This window comes from Quercus lobata, chromosome 1, assembly GCF_001633185.2.
Source record: "Quercus lobata isolate SW786 chromosome 1, ValleyOak3.0 Primary Assembly, whole genome shotgun sequence".
In the NCBI taxonomy this organism is placed as follows: domain Eukaryota; kingdom Viridiplantae; phylum Streptophyta; class Magnoliopsida; order Fagales; family Fagaceae; genus Quercus; species Quercus lobata.
In genome coordinates, this window is record NC_044904.1 from 46,482,574 (window position 1) to 46,500,615 (window position 18,042).

At 36.3% G+C, this 18,042-nt stretch overlaps 1 protein-coding gene across 1 annotated transcript; it reads right to left on the reverse strand.

Annotated features, from left to right (window-relative positions):
• Positions 1-1,655: 1,655 nt before the first annotated feature.
• Positions 1,656-2,800, reverse strand: LOC115954842. Its single transcript, XM_031072803.1, has 2 exons — positions 2,530-2,800; positions 1,656-1,978 (listed from the first exon to the last, which is right to left on the reverse strand). Exons 1-2 carry the CDS (start codon positions 2,798-2,800, stop codon positions 1,656-1,658), a joined length of 594 nt encoding a protein of 197 aa, XP_030928663.1.
• Between the last annotated feature and the right edge of the window lie 15,242 nt (positions 2,801-18,042).

An 18,042-nucleotide genomic window follows, 5' to 3' on the forward strand; every position in this document is an offset into this window, starting at 1 on the left:
GATCTAGGTTAACACAAATATATCATATCATGTATAGCAGTGGAAAATAAATAACACAATGATATAAGAACCTAGGAAAACTAAATCGGTAAAAAACCTAGGGAGAATTTAACCTAGCTATTCTTAAGGTAAAACAGACCCACTATGAAAGAATTGAAGTTTACACAATAGCGACTTAGACCACTAATATCCTATTGCTACCTCGAGTAGGAAACTTACTACCATGACCACGTGATAGCTTTGAGTCCACGGACTACTTCTTTCTTGGATTCATAGCAAGCACAAGCACTCCCGCTTGTATATCTTTAAGCTCTTAATGCAGCAACTGAATCGATCATCAAGCTTTTGACATAATCTTGATTCTTGATAACCTTAAGTATATGTGAAGGCAAACATCTCTAAATCTCATAAGAGATTCACATACATAGCATAAATAACAACACTAAAACGTGGCTAGGGTTTTTCCTTTTATACTTAAGACAAAACATAAAACCCTACACGTCAAACGGACTTGGGCTGAGTTGGAAGATTCTGCAAAAGAACAATCTGCACGAGCTTCGATCGATCGAGTCTAATTCTCGATCGATCGAGCCAGGCAGATTTACATAGTAAATTCTGCAGTACACTCGATTCCAACTTTACACAAAAACATACTTTGAGCAAGTCTAAAACAAAGGAAAACGTTTTGATCATGGTTTGCCAACCTTACAAAATAAAGTTCTAATACATTTAAATCTAAAGTCTTAGAACCTAACAGAAGGGTCAAATGGTATCATTAGAGTTTTGGGATATAATTTATTAATAAGGCCTAAAGTACAATTATATTTATATAGTGGTATTAAAATTAATTAATGGTAACTTTGGACTTGTCAAGAGTTGACAGATAAGCCCAAGGCCCATTGGAGCTAGAGTGTTATTTGTTCCCATCTTAAGTCACAAATTAAAGCCCAATTGGGCAGGCCTAAAAGGATAACCTAATTAGATAATCAGTTTTTATTTAATAATAGTTATTTAAATAAAGTAACTACTAAGGTAGTTAGAATGTATGTATGATGAAAAAAAAAGAAAACAATTTTTCTCTACAATGAGAAGATGAAGAACAATATCTTTTAAAAGGAACTTTTCTTTGAGAATCAACGTACATAAAGACTGATTGAGATACCACTTTTCTCGGGCAACATGTGGAATTGGGATGTTGATTAGAGGTATTCTCAAGTCTTGGTTTTGAATTTCACTGCATCAAGGTACGCTTTCTATTCTTTGTTCTAGAATTCAAGGTTACATGTTATCTCTCATGAATGAAGTAAATCCATGTTTGTTGCTTCCGTTGTGTGTTTTGTATGAGATGAAAAACCAAATTTTTTAACAGTAAGATACAACAATAATGGCTTTTTAGGTACCAGTGAGACCAGTATTGGTGGCTTCATTAGATAATTCTTAATCTTTTCAAAAGTTTCTTGACATTGTTCGTTCCATACTGTGGGAACTTCCTTCTTAAGTAGTAGGGAAAGTGGCTCACATGTCATGGTGAGTTGGGCTATGAATCTACTGATGTATTATATCCTCCCTAGAAACCCTCGAATCTCCTTCTCAGTCCTAGGAGGCTTCATCTCTATAATTGCCTTGATTTTGTCAAGATTGACTTCAATTCCCTTCTAACTTACCATAAATCCCAACAGCTTTTCGAATGTTACACCAAAAGTGCACTTCTTTGGATTCAATTGCAACTTATAGAATTGGATTCTTTCAAATAACTTCCGTAAAACTGATATGTGCCTTTCACGGTCTTTAGACTTCACTATCATGTCATCAACATAAACTTCTACTTCTTTGTGTATTAAATCATGCAACAGAATAGTAACTACACATTGGTAAGTAGCACCAGCATTCTTAAGGCAAATGTCATAACCTTGTAGCAGTACTTCCCCCATGAAGTAATGAAGGAGGTTTTCTCCATATCTTCTGGAGCCATCTTTATCTAATTGTATCCCAAAAAATCATCTATAAATGACAGCAAGGCATGTCTTGTTGTGTTATCAACTAAGATATCAATGTAAGGCAAGGGAAAATCATCTTTCGGGCTAGCCTTATTAAGATCTTGGAAGTCTACACACATTTTAACTTTTCCATCTTTCTTCGGCATCAGAACCACATTAGCTAACCATTCTGTGTAGTTAACCACTTTTAGGAATCCTGCATTGTACATTTTCTCGACTTCTTCTTTGATCTTGAGAGTCTACTCTGGTTTCATTCTTCTCAACTTCTGCTTGCTTCATGGTTGGATCTATTGGAATATAATGTTGCATTATATCTGTATCAATCCCAGGCATGTCTTCGTATGACCATGCAAATACCTCTTTGAATTCTGTTAGTAGTGCCCTAATGCATCTTTCTTAGAGGAGGTTAGGGTATTGCCCACTTGTATCATCTTAGGTTCATCATCAATTCCCAGGTTAACAGGTTGGGTTTCTTCTTTTATAGGTTCTACATGCCCTTGTTTTAATTCATTATTATTAAGAGTTTCTTTACCAATTTTTGAAATGAAAACATTCAAAGCCAACAAATAAGCAGAATCAGAAATCATATTATAAGGAAAAGAGTTCTCAATAGACTTAATAGAAACAGACTCTATAGGACTATGATCACAAATAGACTTAACAGGAACAATAATACTTGTAGAAACAGACTTAATAGGGATATAAACAATGTTTTTGGCAAGAGTGATTGGCTTGACGGTCTTGATCTTCTTGGTAGGAGTGATTGGCTCGTCGATCTTGATTTTCTTCACAGTGTCTTCCATATGGTGGGCGGCTCCCTCCCATGCCCAATTTTTAACTCGATCGTGTCTTCAATGATGGCGGGTGGCTCCCAATGAGTTCCTTCTTCCCTAAGCATCAGTACCATGAGGTCTTCATTCATATAATTTGTGCCTTCACCATCAATCTCCATATTTGTGCTCTTGTCAGTCACATAAGTATCCAGATGCTCTATACTATCCATCCACTCACCAAACAGATCTTGCTTTCCTTTGTTGCTCGGGTGGATGTATTAGGGGAGATATTTTGAGTCATTCCCTTCCATCATCTCATCTTCACCTTCAAGACTTTCCAATGTTAAGTTTTTAAAATTGTGGATCATCAAATTTCTATTTAGAGTGGCTAATCTAGCATTTATGTCGTCTTCTTCGTCAGTGTACAGGGTCAGTGAGCCAAGTTCTGAATTGTGAAATGACCCTAACTTTGGAATCTCTCTACCATGCTTGTCATATCGAGGACCTGACCTTAAACTAACATCAGTAATGCAACTCCAATTCGAGGGATGCCTATAGGGATAATCATTGTAGTCTATATTGTCGGCCTCTTTAACCTTCTCTCCTACAGCTTTTAGCACATTTTCTAGCTCATATTCTTCACTTTCAGCATCATTCTCTGCATCTATAGGTTCAGCTTTAGCATCATCTTCTATATCTCCATCATAGTAATCCACGTCGTCATCAGAGTGGTCTTCATAGAAAGGTCCTACATCTTCATCCTCTCTATCACTAGGGGGTTCACCCCAATCATTGCCACTATATTGGCTATCGTAGTCTTCACTCTTGTTGCTTTCACTATCACTGTTGCTATCATCCTTACCATCTCCATCGTCACTGTTACTGCTATCACTACTACTATCACTCTTACTGTTACTACCTTTATCACTATCACTAGGGGCTTCTCCCCCTTCCTCGTCTTCATCATTTGTTCTTGCTTCATACGGGCTCTTCAATGCATGTTGGCAAGCCTTCCAGTACTCTTCTTCTTCTATATTGTAAATAGCATCTCCTAGAAGTGTAGTCATTGCATTAGGGTTCATGTAATCAGCCCAATCAATAGGGACCCAATTTATGTCTTCCTTCTTCAACTCTGGAAACTTATTGTTGCAATCAAATAATAGCTTAAATCCGCGCACCATTGTTCTTGACTTAGGATCGAATCTCGGTTCAGGGAATCCCCAATAGCATTGACTATCTCCAGCTTTGACAAACTTTCCATTCAGTGTGGAAGTATAGGGCCTTAGGGGTTCTAGGGGACAAGGAAGTCCCTTTGCCTTGGCCTTTGCACGGGACATTCTTCTTACCTCCATCTTTAGTAAGTCATCATTCATGGGCTTATATCCTAGCCTTAAAGGTGGTGTGGCAGTGGGAATTATAGGGACTTTAAGCAGTTGCCTTCTTCACAGTCTTCCCTAAGTTCATCCCCGGAAAGTAATTCATTCTTTTCATCATTGCCACCGCATTATTGTTGCTATAAGGAGTAAAGTCCATAGGGATATTCTCCACTTCTTCTCTTCTTCCAAAACCAGGCTTCTCGATTTCAAAACCATCCAAGGTCAATAGCTCATTCTCAGAATCAATACTAAAAATGGGCTTTGGTATGGTCAAAGTATCACCATATATGGTAACTATGGCTCTTTCATGCAAAAATCGAACCTTTTGGTATAAGGATGAAGGTACGGCCTTTGTATCATAGATCTATGGTCGCCCAAGGAGCATATTGAAGCATGATGCTATGTTCAGGACTTGAAATTCCACATTTTTTATTATTGGCCCTATAGTGAGCTCCAATGTCATGGTTCCCAAGACCTCCCTCCTACTATTGTCATATGCCCTCACATGCTGATCAATTGGCACAAAGTCTTCAATACTTAGGCCCAAGCAACTTGTAGTCTTTAAAGGAAACACATTTAAGGCACTTCCATCATCAATTATAACCATCGGAATCCTCTTGCTTTTAGCATCTACAGTAATGTGTAATGGGTCATTGTGGTGCTACCCTTTCTTCATTAAATATTTGTCAAAGTACGAAATAGTGAGTTCCCTACTTATGGACCCAACAATAACATTCAGATCATGAGAAGTAGTGGTTGTAGGGACTTGGATTTGATTGAGAAGGTCTACTAGATTTTGACGGTGCTTGTATGAGGCCATGAGTAAACCCCATAAAGATATATTCGGCTTGTGTCTTTTATAGTTGCTTGAGGACCTCATCCTTTTTGGTGGGTGTTTGTTAGGTTGCTTTGTTCAAGGCTTCTATTGGGTTGTCTGTCTCCAAATGTGGGGGTTTGAAGTGTCTTCCCTCCTTGTGATGTGGGCAATTTTTGTTGGGTCATTTAGATTGGTGTCTTGGGGTTTGAAGTGTTTCCCCCTATATGTAGATGTCAGGTCTTTTGATTGGGGTTCAAAGTCTCTCCCCCCATATGTAGGCATTTGGTAACTTGCTTAGGGTTTGAAGTGTTTCCCCCCATTTGTGGATGCTGGGTAATTTGGTTGGGGTTTAAAGTGTTGTTGATGCCCGGGCCTCGAACGGCTGGAAAACCGCAGTTGGATCTTCGTTCGACGACCTGCTGTGGTGGTGCTCCTTCACGCACGGGGACTGTTGGAGGCCCCTCTCAATAATTGTGTGGTTTGCGCAGAGATTTGGGTGCTCTCTCTTTCTCTTGGTGGAGGAAGGTATTTGTCTACCTTTGGAGGTGTGGCAGGAATCTTGGCAAAATTTTAGGTGATTACCAGAAGTAAGTGAAGTCGCCACCAATCATTGAGTTTTTCTAAGGTGTGATTGGTCACCTATTTCTAGTCTATATATATATATATATATATATATATATATATATAAAACCGAAGCCTTTTCTAGCTCCACAATTTTCCACGTTAGCATTCTTTTTAATTTTTAAATCTAATTTTTTTTTCTTTTTATTAAATATATATACTCTCCGTCTATGAATATATATATATATATACTCTCCTTCTCAAAAAAGTTTTTTTTATTGATCACTCTCACTCTCTCTCTCTCTCTCTCACACACACAATGGCTGACACCACTGACACCGCTACAGCCACCGCCTCAGGAAAACACCATGGCTGTTGCTGCTGTTGCTCCGCCACCACCGCCACAGGAAATCCTTGTTCCAAAGACAGAGATGAAACGTTAGGGCGACGAAGAAGACGACGAGCCTTTGGAGGACACGACTACTTCGTCAACGTTGAGGCTTTAACCATCGAAGACACCAAAACGCTTATCACTGCAGTACTATCAATCTCTCACATCACCAAGATTTGAATTTCTTTATTTGCCTGATCCTAATTAGGGTTTCGATCAACTCAATACCTTTGCTGCTACTTTTGGTTAAAATATAATAAAGTACTAATTTTGATTATAGTTTGAGATCCTAATTAGGGTTTTGAATCTTTATCATTGATATTACTTTTTGTTTTGATGCTTATACAATGTATTTATAGATATAGTGTTCTATAGTTTTAATTCCTATTATTATGTTACTTGGAACATGAATGCAGAAACACACATGTATAGTTGAGTCTAATAGATATGTTTTGTTCAGTTTTCAATTTTGGGTTTTGATATATTAGGGGGTTAATTTGATGTAGGTTATTATGAATGATACCCTGTATACATCGGTGAGTACTTTCGAGGACTTGAATCTGTCAAAAGAACTGCTGAAGGGTTTATATATTGAGATGAAATTCTAGAAGCCAAGTAAAATTCAAGCTATTAGTTTGCCCATGATTTTGACTCCTCCCCATAAGGATTTGATTGCCCAGGTGCATAATGGTTTTTCTGTCAATTTAAGGATTTCGTTTTTAATTGGGTTTTTCTGTCAATTTAGGGATTTCAATTCCTAATCCCTTTGTCTCTCTATTCATTTTTGTTGAAGTAAGGAAAACACTCATAGAAAATCAAATTCTACAGGTTTTGTAAGAAAGTGGAAATGGTATTGAAGATCCTCTCAACTGTCAAAATCTAACAACAATCCTACAGGTTTTGCTTTACCTTCAAGTTTTGCTTTATTTTGCTATCTAGGTTTTTTAGCACATCAGCCTTCTTTGTCTCCATTCAGTCCCTTGTTTGTTTGTTTGTTTGTTTTTGTTTTTTTTTTTTTTTTTTTTTCAAACCTTCTACCTTTTCTGTACAAGTTCATGTATTTTTCATTTTGGTCTGTCTCTGATTGTAAAATTTAGGAAGAAATTTTATCTTCTCAGTTGGGTTGTAGCTGTTGTTTTGTTTTATAGTAGAATTGTTGTGAAACTCCAGCAATTATTCTTTTTAAGCTATTCTAGCAGATGAAACACATAAAATCTTAATTAAAGAGATATGTGATAAGTGATTGCAAAGGGAACAAATTAGCACAACTTATTTGTCAACATTAGATTTGTTGTTTTGTATATTTTTCTGCTCTATTGTTGGTGACACAAATTGGAGACATATGGCCATTAATGATTGATTCATAATGTGATTGTTTTGTGCAGATTTATTTTTTTGTGATTGTTTTGTGCATATTCAATTTCTGAGAAGAACATTAATCTAGGATCTGGCTACTTTTGTCAAGCAATAGGTGTCTGTTGGGTATTTGGAGTGCAGTTTAATTGTGGAATAACAAGATGTCCATATTTTGGAGGGTTTAATTTGAGAGATTATATAAGTTTACCGCATTATGCATGTTTATTGTGCATGATTTAATATTAGTAGGTTGTGTACTTTTGGTTTCTAAGGTTTTGCTCTCAAAATATATTTCTGAATTCAGAGTTATAGTGTTATGATCTATTTTAAAGTAGTGAAACTATTGATTTTCATATAAATGTTTTGTGGTCTTTGGTGAGCTTCATTGGATTAGTGATGTGAAATTTAGTTAATTAATACCCATTTGGTGTCAAAGCATATAAGAAAGTGATTATTGGTATATGGATGCATTTACAGTTTCTTATGGCATTATTCATGATAAATCAAAAGGCATATATTACACCTTTATAAAAAGTTTTTTTGTGTGCAGTTGACCTTATACTTAAAGCTTCAAGTTCTGTCTTGAAACCCCGTATTTTTAGAATTGTGATCTTGGATTTAGAACAATTAGATTTTCCCCAGGAGGAACTTCACTTCGAATTAGATTGAATTGCATTTTTGAGATTTGAATTTGAAGTTACAAAATTAGTCAAGGTTAATAGATAAATTTTGAAGACAAGATAAAAATCAGATTATATTCGAAATTTTTATTTGCTAAGCTTGCATTAGATTGGTTGTTTTAGGACAGTGCTTTGAGATTCTTTTATGTGGTGGCTTGTGCAAAATGAGTCTCCACAACTTATAGGGTAGTAGAAGTGTTAATTAAGCTACAAGACATTTGACTGCCTTTATATTTTAAAATGCTCTGTGTTTTCTATCCCTTTTTTATTTTCCTTTCCTATGTTCACAATAAACCTTAAGCTAGAGAGAAAAAGAAAAAGAAAAATAGGAGGCTGTAGGTTATTAGCAACAAATAACATAGAAGTTGTGCTTGAATTTGTATGCAGGGAGTTTCACTCTATTTAATTTGATCATGTTCAATTGAGTTATCAATCATAATGGCCATGCTCTTTTGTTTTGTTTGTTTGTTTGTTTGTTTTTTTTTTTTTAATGTACCTATATAAATTAATTATACTGCTCTGCTCGTTTGTAAGTAATTAGCCATTTGTAGTAAATTTGGAATGATGTCCAAGTGGCTATCAAGGCTATTGGAGCATTTAAAGCCAACTGCAGTTGTTGATGCAGGTTTGATTTTCAGTGTAAAAAGTAAAATGCTAGTGAGTTTCATTTAATTTCCACTTATTTTATAATGTTTAAATCATTAAATTGTGTTTAACATTCATGAGCTTATAACGTGGTAAATAGTGCTTATGAACCATTAGTTGAGGTGCCTTACCAAGATCTTATAAAATATGTGTGAAAACGTGAAAGAAAATATATGTGCAATGTGTGTGTGTGTGTGTATATATATACACACACAAATATAATATTTAGTACAGTTACTTATTTTTTTTAACTTACATTACTTATAAATGAATTACATGAAGTTGATTAACTGTTTTTGGCAAATTACCAATTATTTTTAGCTCTTTTTTTAGTGTTACATTTTGCTATAGGCTTTTGTTTCTTCGAATTCCAGAACAATTAAGAAGGGAAATTAAGGTATCAGTAGAGCAAAAGTTTTATTTTAGGAGAGAGTTGAAAATTGGTAGTTTCATCATTGTCATGTAATAAAAAGTTCCAAGCTCATGCTGCAAATTACGCTTAAGTTCTTGAATGGTAGGGTATAACATGGGTTCCGAAATAGGTGCCTAGGATCAACTTAAGGATAGTGTATATGCCTCTTATATCTTCAACTTAATTCATAGACAGCTTACCTTCTTCCATTAAGAATTTTCCAATTTTGCTATTACAACTTGAGCTATGCATTTTTTGCTTGCTTATAAAAAAGGATATAAGTGCAATTTATGAAAGTTAGAATAACAATTTGTTGTCATTTTTCTTTATTAAATGAAGATAGAAAAAAATTTGTTATATATTTTTTAGATTTTCATAGATATGTGTTAGTATATGAGTTTGTTTAATTTTATATTTCTGTCTAATTTATTGGTCTCTGTGATGTTTCTAGCAAGATAGTTTTCCTATTTTGGTGAATTTTATTGGCTTTACTTACACTAAGTGCTGTTTGTATGCCTGTTAATCAAATAGTTTGATGAAAGCGATACATATAAGTGCAATTTATGAAAGTTAGAATGATAGTTTCTTATCATTTTTTTTATTAAATGAAGATAGAAGAAAATTTGTTATATATTTTTGAGTTTTTCATAGATACATGTTTGGAAATGAGTTTATTTAATTTTATATTTCTGTCTAATTTATTGGTCTTTGTGATGTTTCCAGCAAGATGGTTTTCCTTTTTTGGTGATCTTTATTGGCTTTACTTACACTAAGTGATGTTTGCATTTTTGTTAATCAAATAGTTCGATGAAAGCAATAGACAATTTACGTAGAATTTCATAGTGGGTTTGTGTGATTGTGTTTGAAATTGTAATTTTAAGATAGATTTGCTTGATTTTGATTGCTTGAATATATTTGTCCTAAAGTAAATGTATCACAACAATACTTTTTGGGTTATTGATATTGTTGGGTTCCTTAGAATAATGGTTAGAACTCTAAGCCATATGGTTGTGATTATAAGAAAATGTTTGCTCTTCTCTTTGCCTTCTACAACACTCTAATATGTAACATTGGTTACACATTTTTGGATTGAATATTAGCTTTAGGATGTTGATTATAATGATAGAATTTTGTATAACCTTATACACATTCTTATGTAGTGACCACATGACACTTCTTAAAGCTTTTGAAGGATAGAAGGATGCAAGCCGTAATGAAAAGAATCCTATCACCTTGCAAATGACAGAGGATATAAGAATGCAATTTGTAGATCTATTTAGCATTGGCTTTGTAAACAAATTGATGAGTGCTAATGTAAGTTCTTTAGGATTTTCAAATTTTAAAGCATTTGATTTGTTGAAATCTTATAGTTACTAAAAACTTTCTCGTGCATTGCACGGGTTAGCGATTAGTTGATTTTATTACCAATCCTAGGCTAAGAAAAAGAGCATTTTTCCTAATCTAATGTGGATGGCAAAAAATCTTGATTCTTGAGTCCGGAAGTTTGGTTACGTGTGGGGAAGGTGTTAGGCACCCCACAATGCCTGTCCAAGGACAGTCCTTTGTTTTGATAAAACCTTAATTTTCGGAGATTGGTAGTAAAAAAAACATGATTTTGGTATTGGCTTTCAGGGCTTTACATGCATGGGGGGCTTTGAGGTTTGGCTTTTGAATGGGCGTGGTCCCAATCTATGCTTTCCTAAGACATTCGGGCAAAGTACTAGATTTTCACGGCAAAAATTCAGCAACATGTCACCTTACTTTCACTTTGTTCAAATCCCTCAAATCCACACACATTCTTACCTTCCCATCTTTCTTGGGTATGAGCACAACATTGGCTATCCACTCGACGTGGTGTACGAGTTTGATGAACCCTACCTTCAATTGCTTGGTGACCTCTTCTTTGATATTAGAAGCCATTCGATTTTTATACGCCTTAACTTTTGCTTGACAGGCACCATGTGACTATGAGTGTCAATGTGATGTTGAGCTATCTCGAGATCAATACTAGGTATATCTTCATAGGACCATGCAAACACCTCTTGAAATTCAATGATTCTTTGAGATCTTTTTTTCTTTTTCATTTAAGGTTGAGGCAATTATGATTAAATGTGGAGTCTCATCGTTGCCCAAATTAAGAGTTTCAAAAGTTGATTCCTTAGGTTCAATTTTCCATTCCAATTTTTTATTAATTTCATTTTCAATTTCTTTTGAATTATTTATGTGTGGAATTTCAAAATTATGGGATACATCAAAATAAGCCAAATTAGAATTCATCTTATTAAAAATGTTAAAAAGTACAATGGGACTTGCATTATATACTTTCTTTCCCATATTTTCAGAAAACCTAAACCAAGTCCAACTATTAAGTTGCCCCATGATAAGCATGATGAAGGCGGAATGATCACTTGGCTCCTCTTTGGTGATGGTGAACACGTCCCCCTCCATCTTCAGCATAGTCTGCATTGCTTCAGCATCCATGTAATCCACCTAGTCGACTTCTTCTTGAACCTCCTTGATCACCATCGTAGGTTTCTTCTTAAAGGTGAGCTTCTCGTTGAAAAATATCTCCCAACCCGGATACACCTTTCCATCCTTACCTACCTAAAGTTCGAGACAACCACAAAAAGGGAAGTCTCCACCTTCTTTTACAAATATTTCATTAAGGGTACCAAGGTTCTTCTTGATTCCATCGCAGCCTTCAAAGAATCCCAAACCTTCCTTGGTCCGTTGAGTCTTGAAATTGGGGAATTCAGCCACCCCTTTTCCTTCCTTTCCAAAACCTATACCAGGCATGTACCCCATGTTCTTCATCATTGCAATCGTCTTATGGCTACAATATAGGACCAAATTTGAAGTATACCTTTCATCCTTCAACCCATAATCAACCATGTTCACAAATTCAAAGCCACTCATTTGAAGCTCACCTCCTCCTTCCTCAAGTTCACAAACCAATGCTAAGATCTCACCATTACCGAGCACTACAACAATTCCTTCCTTCCATAGGATCTTCATCTTTTGGTGTAGAGAAGAGGGAATAGCCCCAATAGGATGAAGCCATGCCTTTCTAAGAGAAGGTTGTAGTTAGGAGTGATGTCCATGACATGGAATTCCACAACTGTCTCTATTGGGCCAATCTTGCAAGGAGCTTTGAAAGTACCCATAACTTTCCTTAAGGTATTATCATATGCCCTAATGGTCAAAAGGGAGGGTATTTTGGTTTGCACGTCTAGGCCAATGGTAAGGGTAGTTATAAAAGGGCATACATTCAATGTGGATACATTATCAATCAACACCATAGGAACCTTGGCGCCTATGCACCTAATGGTGATTTGTAGAGGTCTAGTGTGAGTGGCTCATTTGGGGGGAAGTTCCTCATCAGAAAAGGCAAGAAGAGGATAAGACGAGGCCAGAACTCCCAAGAGGGATAGTACTTCCTGTGGTGTAGTTTCTATGGGTACCTCCTTTCCATTCAATGCATCCAAGAGAGCACTACCATGCTTGTGAGAAGCCATAAGCAAGCCCCATACTAATACAAGAGCTTGAGTCATCTTCAATTGAGTCAAAACTCGATCTTCTTCCTCTTTCTCTTCTTTCCCTTTAGGTTCTGTGGGCTTAGACCCTTCTCCTATGTCCTTACCAGGATGGTCATTCTCTAAAAAGGATGGTTTGTAGTGTTTCCTACTATTAGTAATATTAGCCACATTGCCCTCTATGACTCTTTTCTTTAGCTCAGTCATTCTTTTGGGAAGTATCCCCCACACAGCCATCGCATTCTTCAAAACCTCATCTTTTTTATCCCATAATCCTTGGACTTTTACAACATTAACTTCCATGGTCTCTATCAACTTTGAACAATCCCATTCAATCTCATCAATTTGCACCCAATTCTGGTATAGAGGAGGAGCTCTATGATAATTAGGTAAAGGGTTCTTCCTAATGCTAAGCTTGGTGATGATATTGGGGTTTAGGAGGGTTCCATTGTCTATGAGGTCTTGTATCTCATGTTTGAGGTGAAAGCAATTGTTGGTTTTATGTCTAGATTTCTAATGAAAGTGACAATACTCATTGAGGTTCCAAGTAGGAGGTACAGGATTAGGCATAGGTGTGGGATCTAAAGGTTTGATGAATCCTTTGGAAGATAAATTCTCATACGCTTGGGCAAGGGTCATTCCTAGGTTAGAAAATTCTCAATGGGCTTTCTTTATGAAGCTTGAGTAGGCTAAGATTTGTTGAGGTATGATGGCACTTACATTTACGGGATTGGGAGCTTCAGAGGTAGTCGTTCCTCCTCCAAATGTCTTTGTTATTGGAGGTTTGCTCTCACCCTTCTCCAATTTTCCATTGTTGATGGCATACTTTATCCTAGTTCCACAATCACACAACTCTTCAAAAGAACTAATAGGTGATGACAAAAGCCTACTATTATATGCCAAAAGCAAATTCTTGATAATCATGTTGATTTGTTCTTTCTCATTTGGCCTATTAACCATCTTAGATGTCTTTCCCTTCCACCTTGTCATGTATTCGGAGAATATTTCCTTTACTCCTTGCTTGTTGGTCTCCAAATCTCTCAAAGTTACATCAATCATGGTATTGAAGATGAATTGATCCACAATCAACTCTACTAGCTCATTCCATACCTTAGTCTTGCTAGGATTTAAATATAGTACCATCTTGATGCACTGTGAGTGAGAGAGGAAATGCATGCAAACTTTGCTTCTCATCCAACCCTTTCATTTCAGCAATGCTTAGGTACCTCCTAACATGTTGCTTAAGGTCTCTAGTTCCATCAAATTTTTCCGAATTAGAAATGTTGAACTTTGGAGGTAGGGTAATGGGAGTCTTGGAGCTTATGCTTCCCATGTTATAGAGACAATCATCCATCTCTTGGGCCTTGTGAAAGGCTAGTTGCATTTTCTCCATCTTCTCTCTCATGGCTATGGTTTCCGCCGTGAGTTTTTCAAATGGCTTGTTCCTTTCATAATCAACTTTGTCCCTTTCATCCCAATCTTCCCCTTCTTCCTTATCGAGAACCTCTACACGTGGGGGATTCTTCAACTTATTCTTCTAGCTTAGTAAGGCAACTTCCCATCTTTTTGAGAGCGTCACTTTGTTCTTCCATTGCCTTGAATATATTTTGTACAATTTCATCACTAATTAGAGCAGCCATTGTTGCTTGAGAAGATTCCCTTACTTGGAACACTTCTTCTTGATGTGTGTCCTCAATCTTGACCAAATGCCTTCCATTCTTTTCTCAAATCCAAATTGGAGTGGGGACGTGTTTTCTTGACTTTGGTGGTGCAATGGTGCCTGAAAAGATGTCCCATTTTTATTAAGTCCATGTCCCAATTGAAAGGTTCCTTTTGTTTTTAGGTGTCCCAAGAAAATCTTTAAGTCCATTTTAATGAAGGCCCAATTACAAAGTCACTCCTTTTCCTCTAATGAACCTTGCCCCTTGTTTCATTAGCCTTTCGTCCATTTACAACAATGCTCTCATCTTTACCATCATGGGCTTTCATTAGAATGTACTTAGAGATTTTCAACCTTTTGTCTCAAACATGGGCTTACAATATATTCATCACCTTCGGGCTTTTCTCCTTTCATTTCATTATCATTTTTTTGTGAAGTAACCCTTTAGCTAGAATATATTGTAACCTTCCTCTCAAAGTCCATGAGGTTCTCATCATTTTAGGCCTTGGCATACAACAAAGAGACCCAAGATTAGGGAAGTTCATATTGACTTTGTAAGATTTTGGATGCTAAGTCCATAGCATACTTGTTATCTTAGGCCCAAAGTCCTCTTTTTCATAAGGGTGTTTTGATTTGGGCTTATGATAACAATTAGGCTATGGTTTTATGAACCTTTCAAGTTAAGATAGACCCTTTAGATTTAGGGACAAGCCTCTTATATATGAGAACTTCTTTTCTTTTGTCCCATTTGTCTTAAGGTATGCCATCACTTTAGGGTCATCCTTCCATTTTTTATATCTTTTATTTGTCCTTTAGAATTAGGTGATCACAAGATTTATGGTTGAACAAACAAGAGAAATAAAAATGTACCCTCTTTTGCTAGGATCTAGGATCTCTCTAAGTGGGGGTAGGCTCTTTAAGGCTAAAGGGATAAATTAGTAGGTCACGCACAACTAGGTGAGCCATGATTACAACTGAGGGCCTAAATGGACCTTTGTGGATTGGTGACAAACTGTTAACGTACTCAAAGCCCATCATAGGCAACAGCACACATTATGAGTTGGTGGGATGAACTTCAAAAGACTGGAGTCTTCCATCTTCCCACTCATCACCAACCAAGGTAAAGGGACAAAAGAACCAAGTGATATGTATGTGCAAACAAATATTGAATAAGCCTTTATTACGGTTAAGACATAGGACACATAGGAATTAAACTCACAATCCCCAACGGAGTCACCACTGTGCACACAAAGGGGGGTTGCCACCTAGTTTTTCAATGGCCTAGGAACCATATATATAGCATCCTCTTGAGGAAGGACCTCTTGATCCTACTACCAGAGATATGGGTTCGGAGTTAAGGTACAGTCTTAGGAAGGTGTTAGGCACCCAAAACTGCCCAACCCTAAGGTTGGCTTCCCATCATTGTGTTTTATGTCTTAACCTTATTAAAGGCATACTCAATACTTGCATCTAACTTACACATACATTAACATACATCTAAACACACAATATGGCCATCAAACATCCCTAACCATACATCTATCATGCTTATCAAACAAAGCCTAACATACATCTAATCATGCATCTTATCATATCATAAACCCTAACATTCATCTAGCATAGCATCTCCTAACATTCATCTAGCATACATGTCGCATCATCCTAGCATGCCACTATCATCATATCATATCACATCCATCTAAGGCAAAAACATGTGAGCATTAAGATCAAAGGTAGAAACAAAGCCAACAAAACATGTCATCATCCAAGGCAGCAAGATCACAATTTTATCATCAAATCCAACCATGCATGTACATTGTGAATGCATGACTTACCTTTACTTACCTTGCAATAACTCAGCACCTATGGCATTATGCATGACCATGTGAATGCATGTTCATAGCATTAAAAAAGCAAAACCCTAATTCTAACATGTGAGGGACAAACCAATAATTATACATGTGAAACAGAAGCTTTAAAAGCATAAAAATATGGAAAAGAGACTAAACATAAGTATGCAAGTGAAAGAAGAAGCCAAACAGATAAATAAAAATTAGGGTTTCTGGACAAGTTCATATGCACGCGGGTTCCTGCCCAAAAACCATAGAAACACAATAGAACTTCAAAATGAGAATTCCAACAACCCAGCATGCTTTTAAAACATACAAATATATAAACCTATGCTAGATAAACATATTAAAACATATAAAAATAAGAAAATAAAGCAAACAGAAAGATTAAAGCATAAAGAAGAGAAGAAAAGGAAAAGAAAAGCTTAAACTAGATACCTCAAACAAAATCTCTTCAAGCTTTATTTTTGACCGTTCTCCTCAATCAAATCTATTCACAATCAACAAAAAGAGTGATTAGTAATATTAAAATAAAAGATCAAGGCTAGAAAAGCCCTAATCAAAACAAAATTGACTTAAGGATGTTTTGTGCAATACTCCCTCTTTGATTCATTATTTCTAGAGAATCTTAGTGTTTTCCGGTGGGATTTTTGTGTGTTTTGAAAATAGGGATTTGGAATGACTCCCAGACGATGTGGGATTCATTCCAAACCTCAACATTAATTTAGAGAACTTGCCTTGTGTAGTTACTAGAATTCGCTCTGTGTGCGCAAGATTGGGCCTACATACGCATGCAAAAAGTTGTGTATGCAGCCTAATTCTTGCGTGTGCATAGCGAGGGTTTCCATGGCCTTCTTTTTCCAAAAATAGATTTATTTTCTCATTAAAATTTATATTTTTCATTTTAACATTTCTCAAGTCAATTTGACATCTGATTAGGCTCTAAACCAACCTGGGGTCTTAGAAATCAACATCATTGGAGAACAGAAGCTTGAGTCGTAAGGGGTACAAACTGCGGTGTCTGCATCATGTATGCATACACATTCATGCTACATGCACACACATGCTTGAAGTATGCGTATGCATACAACTTGGTTGTGTACATAGGCCCTAAGTATGCGAATGCATACTCGTGCCCAGAAACCCTAATCTAAACCTTTTTTGCTTTTGTTACTCCATTCTATTTGTATAATACACTTCTGTCTTGCCCTGTTTTCACGCTTTACATGTCTCTGTCTCCATGTTTTGTTATTGTTTGTCCTTCACATGCTAGATTAGGGTTTACTTTTGATTTTGATATTTTGCCATGAACATGCATATGAATGATCATGCATTGAAGCATAGGTGTTGTGATGCAATAAGGTGAATGAGGTAAGACGATTCATATGAACATGCATTGATTTGAATATAATCATGTTTTAGATGATGAATATGGATGATGTTTGTTTGTTTGTCTTTCCTTTAATAGTGAGATGCAATAACATGTTTGTATGATTCTGCCATGATATGTTTGTGCCTTTGGGAGTATGTGATATGATATGCTATGATAGATGTATGTTAGGGTTTAGGATGAAGGGTCAAGGGTTTAGGATGAAGGGTCATGTTTGTTTGCTTAGATGTATGCTAGTATGTGTGTGAGTCTAGAATAACAATGTTGAATATGCCTTTAATAAGATTAAGTCATAAGACACAATGATTGGAAGCCGACCCACGGGTCGAGTAGGGTTAGGTGCCTAACACCTTCCCATCCCCACGTGCTCTGGTAGTAAGATTAGTCCTTCCACAAAGGGCACTATACATATGGTTCCTAGACCTAATCTAGGTGGCGATTCCACTAGGGATAGAGAGTTTGATTCCAATGTGTCTTATTTCTTAATCTTGATAAAGGCTTGTTTAATATTTGTTTGCACACACCTCATTTGGTTCTTTTTATCCCTTTCACCCTAGTTGGTGATGAGTGGGAAGATGAGTATGCTCCATAATAGTCCATT